Raw genomic sequence first — 15,258 nt, 5'->3', positions numbered from 1 at the left:
CTTAGCAGGCAGAGATCAGGTGGGATTCCAAGCCAGGCGTGGGGCTTCTAGTATAATGACGAGGGGCCAACCTCCAATCCCTGGGCTAACCATGACTCAGGGAAAGCCAATCAAGATGGCTCCCATGAGGACTCCTTCCTCCTTTCTCCCGTCTCGTTGCTTATGACTTTCTCTTACCTCTGAATCCCCTATCCCCATTTCCAAAAGAGGGGGCTTGTCATGATTCCCTTTCATCACATTCCAGATAAACTCATATCAGCACCTTGATTCCTGACTTTGGGAAGGTTGCTAAGGCTGGTTCTAGATAAACTGCTGGCTCTTTGTAATTCTAACCCCTTCCTGAGCTCTTGCTTTTTGCCTATGTCCCAAAACCCTGGTTGCATTTATTTCTCACTTTTAGGCTGTGTTTTGTTTGTTTGTTTGTTTGTTTGTTTGTTTTCCTTTGTGGCCTAGCAGAGTAAGGAAAATTGGACTTATTTTTTTGGACCTGAAATAGTTAACCCTGATTTAGCACCTCCTATGTGGCATATACTGTTCTAGGTGCTTTCCATAAACAGTGACATCACATTACATTACATAGTATTTCATCACATTGCATTGCATTGAATTGCTTTGCATTGCTTTGCATTGCATTGCATTGTATTACATTGCATTTGGAGGAAAACTTTCTGGGAAGAAAGGACAGAAATGGTTGTTCTTTTCCCACTTTTACCTTGTGCTCACAAAGTGATCCTGGTTAAGCTGCATAATCTCTCATCACCTCAACTTCCCTCTGTAAAATGGAAGGGGCCTTGCAGATGGTTGTATACACTGGTGAGATCATTATCATACTAATTATAGTGCAATAAATTCCAGTTCTCCATTACCAAGTATCATCCTACACACTGTTAAAAAACAAAATTCAACTGAATAAATTTTAAAAGTCTTATTGGCTTCATTAAATGATACATGAATCGGGCAGCATCCAATCTAGGAAATAGAAGTACTTCAGAAAGGGGTAAGAATGATGGGATAAGTGTGTTTGAAGTGAGGGGGATTACTTTGTATTTTGAGGGGGATTAATGGCAAAGTGTCTTTTACAGTAATACATTTTCTTTTTGTTTAAACACTCACTGTATTTTGTGATCACACCTCGTATATTCATTCCTCAGGCAGTCACCGTGGCTGGAGAAGGATATTCAGGTTACAGCAGTCTACTCCCACTGAAACTGCATGCCTGGAGCTCTGGGTGAAGAAACAAGTTTCCACAGGAAGGACCAGACACACCCCCATTCTTGGCATCTAGGCAGCCACTCCCTTTGGTAGCTGTTGGTGGGATAGAGTAAAAAGAACAAGAAGGAGGAAAGGAGAATGCTCCTTTTTCAGAAGAAAAGCAATTAGGCAGAGATGATTTAGAGGCAAGGCATGGAGAGAAGGCAAGAAAACAATAGAGAAATGTGGCTGAGAAACCATACCGTGTTTGAGCGTCAGAATCCCATCACTGCTGACCCCACCCCTATGAGCCCAAGGGAATGGGATGGTAAGAATGGGATTGGTCGGGCATCGAGGCCTATATTCAAGTTGGCCTTTTCTTGCCACCTGGTTTTAGTCTCGCCACTGAAAAGCCTCACTGTGTAGTGGGACCCAGAGGCCTGAGTTCAAACTCAGCTGTGCAACTGAGGTAAGGTTGCTTGATAGTGACTGTTTCTTCATATGTAAAATGGGTCTAACAGTATCTAGGCCATGAGTTGCTCTAAGAATAAAAAAGAAGTAACTATAGTGGGTTGAATAGCCTTCCCCCCAAATTTGTGTCTGCCTGGAGCCTCAGAATGGAATCTTATTTATAAGTATGGATTTGCAGATGTAATCACTTAAGACCACACTGTGTTAGAGGGAGCGCTAAGGTAATGGCTGGTGTCCTGATAAGAAGAGGAGAGGACACTTAAAAATGCACACAGGGAAGAAGGTCACCTGAAGATGGAGGAAGTGATTGGCGTGATGCAGCTACAAATCAAGGAATGCCAAGGCTTACAGGGAGCCGTCAGAAGCTGGGAAGAGGCAAGGAAGCATTCTTCTCTGCGTCCTTCAGAGGAAGCGTGGCCCTATGACACCTTGATTTTAGATTTCTATCATCCAGAACCGTGAGAGCTATGAGAGAACTGTGAGAGCAGTGTCTGTTGTTTTACGCCACCCAATTTGTGGCCATTTGTTATGGCAGCCAAAGGAAATAAAGAAAGATACCTGTGTACAGTTTCTGCACCTAACTGGAACATGCTGGTATTCGTCTTTCCCTCCCCTTCTTCTACCCCTAACGTTGCACCAGCTTCCCCACAGGCACAATCACAGGGGGGTATCTGTATGCAGAGAAGCAATGCTGAAAGCAAAACCAAAACTTCTCGGTAGGCTGGGCTTCAGTCATTTCCTCAGAAGACAGTTCTGGTTTGAATTACTCTCATGTTCAAGGAACCCTGAGCTGGCTGATGGAGAAGATATGTTTTCTCCTCTTGTTTAATATACTGATTCTCACTATCTGACAACTTTTTACTATCCATCTTTGAAGGGCTCTCTGCCAACTAGAAAGAATCCTGGCTTGGAGATGCCGTTGTTGCAGTGGTATAGGCAGCAGCCTCGGTGTTTTGTTTTTGTTTTTGTTTTTTTTACATCTTTGTTTTGTTTTGACTGTTGAATTGGCTTTTATGAGGGAATCTGAGGAAAAGGGAAATTTTGTTGTTGTTTTCTTTTTCATCTTTGACTGAGGAGCTGTGCCAAGACCTGACGTGAGTACCGAGTGCATTGAGATTTTCTGGTCCATTCAGCTGGTGCTGTAGAAAACGACGAGCCTGTCCCAGTGGGGTAAGTGTAGACACACTTTCTCTCCACATCATTGGAGGCAGGAGAAATTCTGCCTCAGAAACTAGGCTCCGGGGCACACATACACTAATTTTCTCCTGTCTCCAACATAGGATTTCTCTTGCTTGTGCCTACACATATTTTGCTTGTTGGGCAGTTTTATAAGGTGAGATATTTTTCTGCACAAAATAAATGTGTACTGAAAAAAAAAATTTATTCTTAAGAGTGTCTCTCAGTGTAGAAGTTTTGGAGGGTTAATGGAACTAAAACATTTGTTTTCCTACGTCTGACATCTGTTTGTAGTCATCTGTTTGGCAGGCAGCCAACATTCCAGCTGGCCTGTGTTTACAGGCTATGCTCTAAGAGTAAGCTGTTTAAAAAAAAAAAAAATCAAAACTATAATTACATTAATTTATACTATAAGCAACCATTATTTAACTAACTCGTGATCTGGAGCCTACTAAAAGGCTTATTGTTCTGTATAAAACGATGAGAGAAAGGTTAGCAAAATGAAAGAAAATTGCAGCTATTCCTATTTATTGCTTGACATCTGGGTGTGCATAGTAGGAAAGAGATGACAATGGATTCATGTGAGAGAGGGTTGAAGTGAGGAGGTGAAGCTTGAGTGAAATTGCCTATTCATTAGGTTTTCTGTCCTTGAAATTCTATGGTTTTGTGGAAGGGAATGATAGACATACATTAACAAAATGCACAGTAAAAATATTCAGTGTGAGCAGTAATTAGGTAACTGTATTGGGAGTCAAATGCAAGTAGACACAGGTGTTCTCCACGCTCCCTCCCAAGCCTAAGAGTCTATGAATGGAGGAACCATATCACTCTTGCCACTTGGGACTGGTTTATTCACCTTCATTACCTGAACTCTCACGATCAGCAGGATTTTCCTTGTCTATGGCTTCAAGGTGTCTTCTCCCTGGATTTCTCCTGTCTGTGAACCTTTCCACTAAACTGGAGCTCCTCATAGGCGAGGACCACACCTTTTAGGTTCTCTGAATCCCAAGTGCCTAGTACACTGCCTTACAATACACATAGATGCTCATTGAGTGCTTGTTGAATTGTTGAATTATTTGATTTGATGAAATGGCAGGTGGACCACCAGATGTGGAGGGTTTGTTTAATATACAGGGGGTAGTTTGGAATTGATTTGAGAAGGAGATGGTGCAAATGTCTTCAGAGATGGTATTACAAGTCATGTTTCAGTTGACTTGCTTTGCAATGCATTGGGCAATGATCCTCGTGTGTCATTTTTATTCCACATGGCAATGTCCAAATATACCATGTGCTTTAACTGCTGAATACTTGGGATGCCCTATAACAAGGCAACTAGAGCTTGACCTCCTGTTGTCGCATCCTGCTCACTGGAGCAGGGCTCCTGTAAATCATTTGTGTTTCCCTTAATCTTCAAATCAACTCACAGAATTGCAGGATAGCTGAAGGAATCTGAAAGGTTATCCAGCCCAATCAACTCAGTACTCTCTAAAACCCCTGGGGGATGATTCCTAGTTCTTATTCTCCAGACCTATCTATTATCAACCACCTCTGCTTCTTGGGATTTTCCTCCCTTGAGTCTGAGACACTAATGGAGGAGCTTCTCCTACTCAGACTGTGATGGGTCTGAGACACTGTGAGGAAGACCATTTCTTCTCTTCCGTCTTTGTTCTCCTACTTCTGCTCTCCAAATTTGGGGAGCATTCCTCAGTATTCAGACCTTTTCTTTCTATTCTCTCTTTTCATATTCTCCCCCCTCCCCCCAGAGAGTTAATTCATTCCCCAATGTCAACTAACATCTCCATATTGGAAACAATTAATTTATCTTTATCTCTAGCCCTGAATTATGTCCCAAACTCTACACCCTACATTTTTCTTGAAGGCCTGACATTACTTCATGACTCAAATCCAACTCGTTGTCTTTCCTCTAAAACTCAGCTCTTGATCTTATATTTCCTCCCCCCCACACCCCCCCACCCACCACCCCCACCCCCCACGACCCCCCCTGCAACCCCCATGGCATCAATATTGTCTTGATAGCCTTGCCTCAAAACTGCAGTCAACTAGTTGCTTCCCTTTCTTTCCTGTATGGCTAATCACTTATCAATTGTTTTGTCAATTACTTTGTCAATGGTCCTGTCAATTATCTTACTAAGTTTTTTTCTTCTTCTCCATTTCTTCCTTTTTCTGACCCTAAATTAGGGGCTTTATCAAAACAGCTGGATGAATGCAGTGAGTCCCTAATTGAGTGGCCGGCCTTCAATTCCACTCTCCATACTGGTAAAAAAACAAAAAAAAAAAGGAAAAAACAGATTTAATATTTTTCAAATACACCTATAGTATTGTCACTCAGTTTTTGAGTGACTGTCACTGTCTTCTATTGGTAGCTTTATCTGGCATTGAGCCCTGGACATTCTCATCTCAATCTACATTTCCAGCCAAGTCATGCATCTATTATGATTTCCCCCCTCAACATGTCCTGTATGTTTGCACCTCTGAGACTTTTGCTTCTGGGCCATTTGCATTGTCCTCAAAAATAGCTCCAATTCTCCAAATCCTACAGTGCTTCAAATCCTACAGTGCTTCAAGTCCTACAGTGCTTCAAATCCTACAGTGCTTCAAATAGTTCAAATTCTACCCATCTGGGAAGTCTCCCTTCATCCAGTCAACTTCCAGGATTTTTGCATTTTTATGCAAAACCTTTTACACCACTTATTGCTGTTTTTCATGTGTACAAGTTTCAACCACCTGACTGGTGTTATAATGCCTGAAGGGCAGGGACCCTTTCTTAGACAAATACTTCTGTTGGTTTTCTACTCTAATTCAAAGATTTGCAAAAAGTGGGAGTGTAGTGTTTATGGACTAAAGAGTTGAGATGCAATTTGAATTTAAGTTAAATATGAACTTAAGTTAAATTGACCAGAATAGCATCTTAAGGCTACAGATAATCTATCTATGCTGAGGATGGTTTAGAGATGCGATAATTATACTGAAAGATTGCTCATCCTGCTCTGAAAGCAGAGCCACTATGGTTAAGATCCCCTGAAATTTCAAATGTCTAGTAGGGACTGGTAGGTAATAAAAATGTGTGAATCCCACTGGGTGAGACATAATAAAGAGTGATAGGGCCTGAGGCAAACTCTGCTTTAGCTGCCCAAAGGCATTCAAATTCAAATTTTAAAACATTGCCCATTACAATTCCTGTCTTAGGTACTTTGCTTCAAAAACAGTAATTAATTTAGGTATTGCAATTCAGTTTGGTATGTATTTATCTAGGTCTTCATAGATACCCATTGCTGTATTACGCACTTACAGAGCCCAATGAGATAAAGACTGACAATGTTCAGCAAAAAATCAAGTGTTATACAAACACAATCCTTTATGCTGGTTATTATTACACAAAGGAATTATTTGCTAAGTTTCTTATTTCCATAAAATGTCTATGCTTTGGTTATTCTAAAATCAAAGAATTCTTGAAAGCTTTGGTTGTTACTGTTTTATTTACCCCTGCACACCAGAGCATGGCACATAGTAAATATAGAGTAAATATCCCAAATAAAAGAAAGAAAGAATTAAAACCTCTGTACATTAGTGTAGCACCATGAATTTCATTTCATCTATCAGTTCACAAATAGACTTCAGCAGATAGGTGAATTGTCAAGAAGCTTGGCCTCGAGCAACCAGAAAGTGAAATTCTAGCACCCATTATGATTTTTGATCCTCTTACAAATTTTGCTTGGAAAAGCTTTCCTCATTTTCTGCTTACAAACTTCTTAGAATTTATGAAAGTTTTCTTGATTTTTCAAAAAAATACAACTCCCTAACACAATTAAATAAATTTTTATTAGTACTTCTTATGTAGAAATTAGCAGAATAAGATCTAAACATCTACTAAGGAGAAAGCTGGACATAAACCATTAAGTACAAGGCAGACAAAAAGTACCACGAGAGGTACAACAGTTTTGCAAACATTTGTTTGGGAGGCTCAGGGAGAAGATTCATGAAGGAGGGTCCCTGAGTGAGTCTTAAAGACTGGGTAGACTTTTACCAGGTAAGATCTTCATGGGTTCGTAAAAGGAATTCAGATTAAGAATTCATGGAATTTTAAACCAAAGATAACCAGGCACCATCATGAGTGATAATGAGAATGAATGTGAAGAATGCTTTGCCATTTACAAAGTATTTTTTCACATACCTTGTCCAAGGACCCATAATCATCCTGTTCACTGCCTGTAGTTTGGTCAAGAACTCCAGGTATTAGAGAACTTGATGATTTCCAGTTTCCACCCCTCCAAATATCACTGTGTCAGAAGGGCCATTTATGGATCTTGGAGCACACAGGATCATGATTTAGTCAAATATTAATGAGGATCCATCATGAAGCAGGAACTGTTTAGGGTGCTGAGGATATAGCAAGAAATAAAAACAGAAATCCCTGCCCTTGTGGAGCTTAATCTTTTGGGCAGCATAGAGAAACAGAGGGAGAAAAAAAAAGAAGACTGTTCGTAGAAGTAGGAACCTGTGGTAACTCTTGAGGATTTCTCCAGGTCTGCTCTTCCCTAGATGAGAACATGGCTGGCAGAATTTCACATTTCTGGCCACTTGCCCTACCAGAACCTAGGCAACAAAGGTTATGCAAATCCCCTTTGTTTTGTGTTACTAATAATAAAGTGCCTAAATTATCAAAAATTTAGCTTTATATCTATGTACACATACGGAACAAACATTTATGATCTCCATGATGTCATTTGCACTCACCTTCTAAAATGTCTTTTAGAGAGGAGGAGTAAAAGAATAAGACAAGTCTTATATGTGTTAACTTACCTTAAATCCTGGTGTTCAACTGTTGCTGGTAAGCCAGTAATAGTTGTGGTAGTTAAAAATGGAATCATGCTTTAACATCTTAATAAATAAAAATGTTCATGATTCATAAAAAATCTTGGGATGTTATACGTTTGAATATTACTTGTGTTGAAACAAAATGGCTGAGATTGGTTTTTAAGGCCAATAGTTGCATAGGTAATACTTAGAAGGGACCTTGGAAATCACCTAATTCACTTCTTCTTTTATGGAGAGGGAAGAGTGAGTTCCTAAGGCGTTAGGAATAGAGCAAGGACTGGAACTAGTGTCTCCTGATGCTTAGATCAGAGCTTTTCCCACCATGCCATCAAAAGAAGCAACTTCCTTAGTGGCCTGGGAAAGAGCAAAGTCAGGGCAGCAATCTGGATGTTTTGCAAATGTTTTGCAAAATCACTTATTCTCAAGCCTGAGCAACTCCTGACTGAGAGGGCCCCTTTTGGCTCTTGTTGGAGCCATCAGAAAAGGTTCTCAAATCTTACATCTTATGTCATTCTGCTCTATTTCAGATCATGACTTGACCTCAACCACTACAACATGTTCATAGGGAGAACTACCAAGAATTACCTAGACGTTCATTAGGAAGTATCCAGAAATTAAGAAATTCAGCTCTATTGATCATTTGATGACAAACTACTTGTTCCACTCACATTCCAATGTATTCATTAGAGGCCACCTTGCCTGATAAAAGATAGCTACAATGAGCACCCTCTGTTGGTTGGCACCTAGCAAAAACAAACATGTACATAAGGAATATATAATGAAGATAAAAATGAATGGCCACACAGGCATATACAGTAGATGAATTTTAAAAGAGACTAAAGAGAAGACATGGTTGTTTGAACACTTTCATTTTATCTCTTTTTATCACTTTTATTTTAAACTCTGGCTTCAACACATACCCTTTGCTTAAACAATTACAGAATAATGACTTCCCCACCCAATTAACAGCCCATTCCATTGTGAGTGGCGCTAACTGATAGAAACTTCTTTTTTTATTTGGGGCCAAAATAAACAACCACATCTAGGTTTCTGTTTCTTTAGTAGAGAAGGAGCCATCTGGGAGCCAGTAGTGTCAGATTCCTGAGTATGACGCTAAATTGTCACATGCAAGCACTCATTCATTTGTCCATTCAGCAAACAATTATAGGAAGCTAATAAAGTATAAAGAGTGTTCTAGCAGGGAAAACAGAAGTGTACCAAGTTAACATACCAGTAATAAGTTAAGTGCTAGCACTAGACGTGAGTAGCAAATACAACTGAAGTAAAAGGAACAGCTTAAGACTCCTTAGAAAGGCTTATTTACTTGTGTCGAATACATAAGAATGTAAGCCTACTTGAGATAATTTTTAAGCACATGAAGAAATTGAGATAGAGCAAAAATAAGATTAGGAAAAAATGAGATGAGATCAAATGTGAGAGATTAGAATGCTCAAAGGAACTGTGAGGTCCCAGTTATGGAAAGTGCATGTATTTTTCTGTGGCTGAGGCAAGAGGGGCCAGATCAGGGAAGGTTTTGAAGGTCATGTTAAGGAGAATTTTACCTTGTAAATAATGGGAGCTAATGAAGTCTCTTAAGCAGGAGTGGCATGGCCAGATTTAATTATGCAGTGTTCATGAGATTGTTCTTTCTGCTAGGTAAAGGGATAATTTATTTAACAAATATTAACCGAGTGCTTACTTACTGCCAGACGAAGTTCTAGGGGCAGAAGCCATAGTAGAAAGCAAAACAAAGATTCCTGACTTTAGTGATTACATTCTTATGGAAGTTGGCAGGCAATAATATAATAAAAAGTACATTATATGGTATGTTAGATGGTAATGAATGCTTTGGAAAAGAAGGACGGATAAAGAGAAATGGGAATGCTGAAATGGTGATGCTGTTGCAATGATACATAAGGTGGTCTCAACCAAGAAGAGCAAAGAAAGTGTCCTCAGATACGATATCCACGCTGGCAGAAAGGTTTGCCCTTGAGGGGATAGATGTGGGAAAGAAGCCGCAAAGCAGATTTAGGGCCATTTGGGCAGTGAATTCCAGTGTCCCAAGGACCCAGATTGTGATGAGGAGTGGGGAGAGGTCAAGGGTTTCAGAAGACACCTCTCACCCTGCAAACACCTTACACTGCAGGGACAGGCATGGCCATAGTGGGGTCCTCTAAAGCATGGAGCTCAAGAGAGAGGCCACTCTTACCTGGGATTTTGGAAGGACTTAGGATTTTACTCTCAGTGAAATATTTAGCCATCAAATGGTTTTGAGCGGACATGATTTGACTTATATTTTTAAAGAATTATTCTGACTGCTGTGTTGAGAATCAATTGTAGGAAGGCAAGGTCCGAATCATATAGTCCAGTTATCGGACGATTGCAGTAATCACCATAAAAGATGATAATAGCTCAGACTGAGATGGAGGAAGTGAGAAGTGGTCAGATTCTAGATATATTTGAAGGGAGGGTCTATAGGATGTGTCAATGAATCAGATGCAGGTGAGAGAAGAAAGGAGTCAAGGATGATGCCAAGATTTGTATCCTCCACCTTGGTAAGTGGATGATGGAACAAAGGGAAGCAAAACTAGAATGAAAAGATGGCCGTGAGGAGGCTGTGCTACAGTATAAGAAGAAATAACAAGAAGTTGAATGAAGGCAATGGCAGTGGGATGATGGAAAGAGGACGCATCATCCAAGAAGGATCCAGAGTAGAAGTAACAGGACTGGGGGACAGACTAGACTTGCAAGATGAGAGATAAATAGGTTTAAGATGACAAATAAGATTTTGGCTTGAAATGGATGTTATTATTATTGTCCTTATAGGAAAATGGGGCACAAAGCGTTTTCACCATGGTTTTAGAGGCTAACGATTTGTAAACCTAGTACTTGAACTTAGATGTGTCTGACTTGAGAGCCTGGGCTCTTAACTATGGCATGGGGCATGTTATCCATAGAAGAAAGATGGCTACTGGTTGGAAAGTACCTTTACAACCGTGTCTGTCTCTCAGTTGGCTCAAGTAGACAGTATGCAAGGAAAGCCCCTTTGGATGGGCGAGGAAGGAGGAGTAGTTAAGGCCAGTGTTGGGTGAGCCAGTCATTCTTTCTGTTGCCAGAACTACACGTTATGTGTTATCCTTTTGCACTCTAGAAATAAGAATGCTGGACAAATGCTAGGCCTGCAGGTGCAGCTTAAGATGATATCTTTTATGGATGTATTTGCATTTTCAATAAGGAAGGGGATCTTCAATTCTAGCTAAGGTGTGCCTTGAGCATTTCCCAATGGAAAGCCCTCAATTCTGTTTCCAGTTATTACCTGCTGTAATATTCCCCTCCTTAAAATAAAAGCCAGGGTACAGACCTCACATTCCCTTCTAGCTACTGCCACATTTCTCTTCTCCCTTTTATAGCATTCTTCTCTAAAGAGTTACCTATATTCTATTGTCTCCACATGCTTACCTCCTATTTTCTTTGGAATCCACGCAGGCTTTCATCAGCACGAAATCCACTGAAACCACACTTATCTGGTCATCTGTGATGTGACTTCCATACTGCCAAATTCAATTCTCAGGAGCTTTTGGTTCAACTGATCACTCCCTCCTTGTAGCATTTGGCTTTAAAATCTAGATTTTATTGTTGTTTAGCTATGGTGAGGCCAACAGATCAGAAGATGACTGTCATTGAAAAAATAGGTTTTTTTTATACTCACAGATCCCAAGAGAAAGAGGCATGCATGCCACACCACAGAGGGCCAAACAGGGTAGCACCAGGGTCAGACAGGAGGCAAAGGGAGGAGAGGAAAGTGTAGTGGACAGGAAGGAATGGGCAAGGTGGGGTGAGCAGACTTAGAACTGGCTAGCTTGAATAATTGGCTCTGGGGCACAGGTGCTGTCCTTTGTTGTCTGGTACCTGGTCCTGAGGTGATTAGGGCAGGTGGGTCATGGCACAGAGTGTGGGAGCCCAGTCAAGAAGGTGGTTGGAGCTGTGGGCTCTGGATTGGTTGATTTGCACTCATATGTGAGTTGTTTACTATCTCTAGGAATTGGCGAATCTTAGGTGGGGCAGTCCAGTCAGGGTCCGCAAGGCCTCAGATGTCAAAGCATCAGAAAACAGAAAATAAAAGACCTAGCTAATTTGCCTTTTCACTTTGCCTCTCAATCCTCTTTGCTAGTGGCCTGCCTCTCAAAGGTCAATAAATGTTAGAATGGCTCACATCTCAGTCTTTCAATACTTCCTCTTCTCTATCTCTCTTTAGGTGATGTCATGCAGCCCCATGGCTGTAAGTGACACTTATACATTGATGACTCACAAATTTATATCTCTACCCCCAACTCTAGACCACCTGTTATCCAACTGACTACTAAACATCTTCGCTTAGATGTCTAATCGGCATCTCAAATCAAACATATACTAAACACAATTCTTTATTTCTGCTCCCTAATCTGCTTCTCGTTCAGCCTTCTTCATTTTAATAAATAGTACCTCTGTTGCCCTAATGATTCAAGCCCCAAACCAAGTAGTTTTCCTGGATTTTTCTATTTCTGTCAAACCATATATCTAACCTGTCAGCAATTCTCATCAGGTCTTCTTTAAATAGCGATGACCTAAATAAATGGAAAGACCTGTGTTCGTGGATTGGAAGACTTAATATTATTAGATGGCTATATTCTCCAATGGATCTACAGATTCGATGTAATCCCTATCAAAACTGCAGCTCTGTGTGTGTGTGTGTGTGTGTGTGTGTGTGTGTGTGTGTGTAAATGAACAAGCTGATTCTAAAATTCATGTGAAAATGCAAGGGAGCCAGAATAGATACACACACACACACACACACACACACACAAATTTAAAAAACAAAATTGGAAGACTCACATTTCTCGATTTCAAAACTTACCACAAAGCTACTATAATCAAGTCTGTGGTATTGACATAGAATAGACATATAGTTCAATGGAATAGAATTGAGAGTCCAGAAATAAACCCACATCTATGGTGAACTGACTTTTGGTAAGGGTGTCAAGAATTCAATGGAAAAAAATTAATCTTTTAAACAAATTGTGCAGGGATAATTGGATGTCCATGTGCAAAACGATCTGGAGCCTTACCTCATGCCATATATAAAAATTAACTCTAAATGTATCAAAGACCTACTAAGAATGCATCAAAGACCTACTAAAAACTAACACTATAAAATTCTCAGAAGAAAACACAGATGTAAGTCTTTTTGACCTTGGATTAGGCAGTGGTTTCTTACAAATGACACCTAAAACACTAGTAATAAAAGGCAAAATGTCTTAAAATGTGTGCACATTTTTTGGCACCCTCTGTAGATAAATCAACTTCATCAAAACCAATTTGTGCTTTACATTTAAGTTAAATTAAGATATTTGTGCTTCAACGAACCTATCAAAAAGCTGAAAAGACAATCTGTGGACTGGGAGAAAGTATTTGCAAGTCATAAACAGTTTGGCAGTTTCTTAAAAAGTTAAACATAGAGTTACCATTTAACCCAGCAATTCCATTCCGACATATATACCCAAGAGAATTGAAAATGTCTACACAAAAACTTGTACATGAATATTTGTAGCATTACTGATAATAGCCAACAAGTGGAAACAACCCAGATGTCCATCAGCTGATGAATGGATAAACAAGATGTGGTATATTCATACAATGGAATATTATTCAGTCATAAAAAGGAATGAAGTACTCATATGTGCTACAACATAGATGAATCTTGAAAATATTATGCTCGGTGAAAGAAGCTAGACACAAAAGACCATATATTGTATGATTCCGTTTATATGGAATATCCAGAATAAGCAAATAGATAGAGACAGAAAGTAGATTAGTGGTTGCCAGGGGCTGGAAGGAAAGGGAAGGGGAACTGGGGAATTTCTAGGTATGGGACTCCTTTTTGGGGTAATGAAAATGATCCAAAATTAGACAGTGCGAGTTGCACAATTCTGTGAATATAGTAAAAACCACTGAATTGTACTTTGAGTCATCTGTGTTTTAAATGTATACGCATATACATACGTGTGCATGACACACACACAATCCTATTATATGTCACTTATACTTCAAAAATTAATAAAGGACAAAGAAAAAAGTACAAAAAAGCTTCAATCTTACCTCCACTAGCCCACAGCTCTGAGCCAAACTATGATCATCTTTGCAAAAACATTCTTCACTGATCATGCTGTTTTCAGTCTTGCCCAACCCACTCTCTTTCCCCAAAACAGTCTATTGTGTAACCAAAGCTGAGTCCATTTTTAAAAATGTAAATGAGATCATGTCATTCTGATCCAGGTCATCCACTGGCTTTGTCCACTGTCCTCAGAGCAGCTCTGCTTTAACCTGATGTAGATGGATGGCTCCAACCAATTTCCCTTGAAGAAGTGGTTCCATGGCTAATACAGTTCTCAAAGCCTTTTGGAGGACAAAACAGCTGACAGTCATGTATCCTGCCCCTTTGGCCTTCAACCCTGAGAAGTCCTTGGGTGGGAAAAAACCTGTGAGCAAAGGTGGAAGCATAGGAGGTAGAGCAGGACCAAGGTGGGCACCCAGGGGATGGAGCCAGTGCTCTGCTCTTCCTGTCTAAACCTCTGAGTGACACGTAGTTCAAGTGATGGGCAAACTCAGTCACAGCACTCAAAAGAGCGTGACTCCTTTACCTGCCCAGTCAACTATCAAGTGTTTATTGAGAATATAGCTCTGTTCTACTGAGCTCCTAGAGCTCTGGTCCATTTGGAAGAGCTGGTGTGGTTTATTCATTTGACAGACAAGGTTGATTTGCGAGGGCCTGCTACTGACACTGTGGAAGGCTTCGTGGGAGAGGCAAAGAGGTGCAGATACCCTCTGGTGTGGGTGACACAGCGGATTGGTTCGTATTCAGAAAAGGCCATTAGAAAAGGAGGACGAACTTCTAATTTGGATGGATACAGTGTTCCTCACTTGCTCTTACCCTATTTTTCCTCTCCTCCAGGAAACCAATCTGGAAGTTCTTTTTCCACTCTACCATGGTCCACTATCTCACCCAAAGATTTGCTTACAAGTCATTTCCCTGTTCCAAGAGTGAGCAAAGTACCAAATCATGAGACTCAGCAAATCTGCCGAAGGCTCTGAGACTTTCAATTGTCTGTTTCAGATCCGACACAGAATATGATCCTCCTCCTGCTAATTTTGAGCCTGGAATCACAGCTTCGTCAGACAACAGGTAAGAACGAACAGAGGGAGGGACTGAGAAAGAGGAGCTGGTGATGGCCCTTACCTGAAGCCAGTGATGAGAATGTGGTCCTTAGGCTGAAGGCTTTTTTTGAGAAAAAGTGTGATTACTGGTGGTTACAAGCAGAGCAAAAAGGGAAAAAAAAAATGGTGGCTTGTGCATGCCCTTGTTCCTGTCTTACAGAAACAGGGACTGAGAATATTGGTCCATGTAGTCCCACTCTCCAATGAATGAGGTGACGAGAAGACGGGACCACTCAGCCCATGCACCTCTGAACTGATACAAGAGGGCATGGGCTGTTTGTCCCACAAGGTGAGGTGCCAAGCAGCTGTCCCCTTCTCTTCTGGCAGCGAGAG

General features: G+C 40.6%; 1 protein-coding gene across 4 annotated transcripts in view; it reads left to right on the top strand.

Moving 5' to 3' along the window:
• The first annotated feature begins 2,325 nt into the window (after positions 1–2,325).
• Positions 2,326–15,258, top strand: part of PDCD1LG2 (programmed cell death 1 ligand 2) — a 61,878-nt gene continuing 48,945 nt past the window's right edge. The window contains exons 1-2 of one of the 4 annotated variants that reach the window (XM_081066007.1): positions 2,326–2,832; positions 14,825–14,893. In XM_081066007.1, the coding sequence (XP_080922133.1) occupies positions 14,839–14,893 (55 nt within the window). In that variant the 5' untranslated portion in view covers positions 2,326–2,832; positions 14,825–14,838. Of the gene's footprint in view, positions 2,833–14,662; positions 14,894–15,258 lie in introns of all 4 variants that reach the window. The other 3 variants (XM_081066010.1, XM_081066009.1, XM_081066008.1) reach the window with 3 other exon arrangements.

The sequence above is a fragment of the Rhinolophus hipposideros genome (assembly GCF_964194185.1).
Source record: "Rhinolophus hipposideros genome assembly, chromosome: 11".
In the NCBI taxonomy this organism is placed as follows: domain Eukaryota; kingdom Metazoa; phylum Chordata; class Mammalia; order Chiroptera; family Rhinolophidae; genus Rhinolophus; species Rhinolophus hipposideros.
Note: the sequence above shows the minus strand (reverse complement) of the source record. Positions and strands in the feature narration are given on the sequence as shown.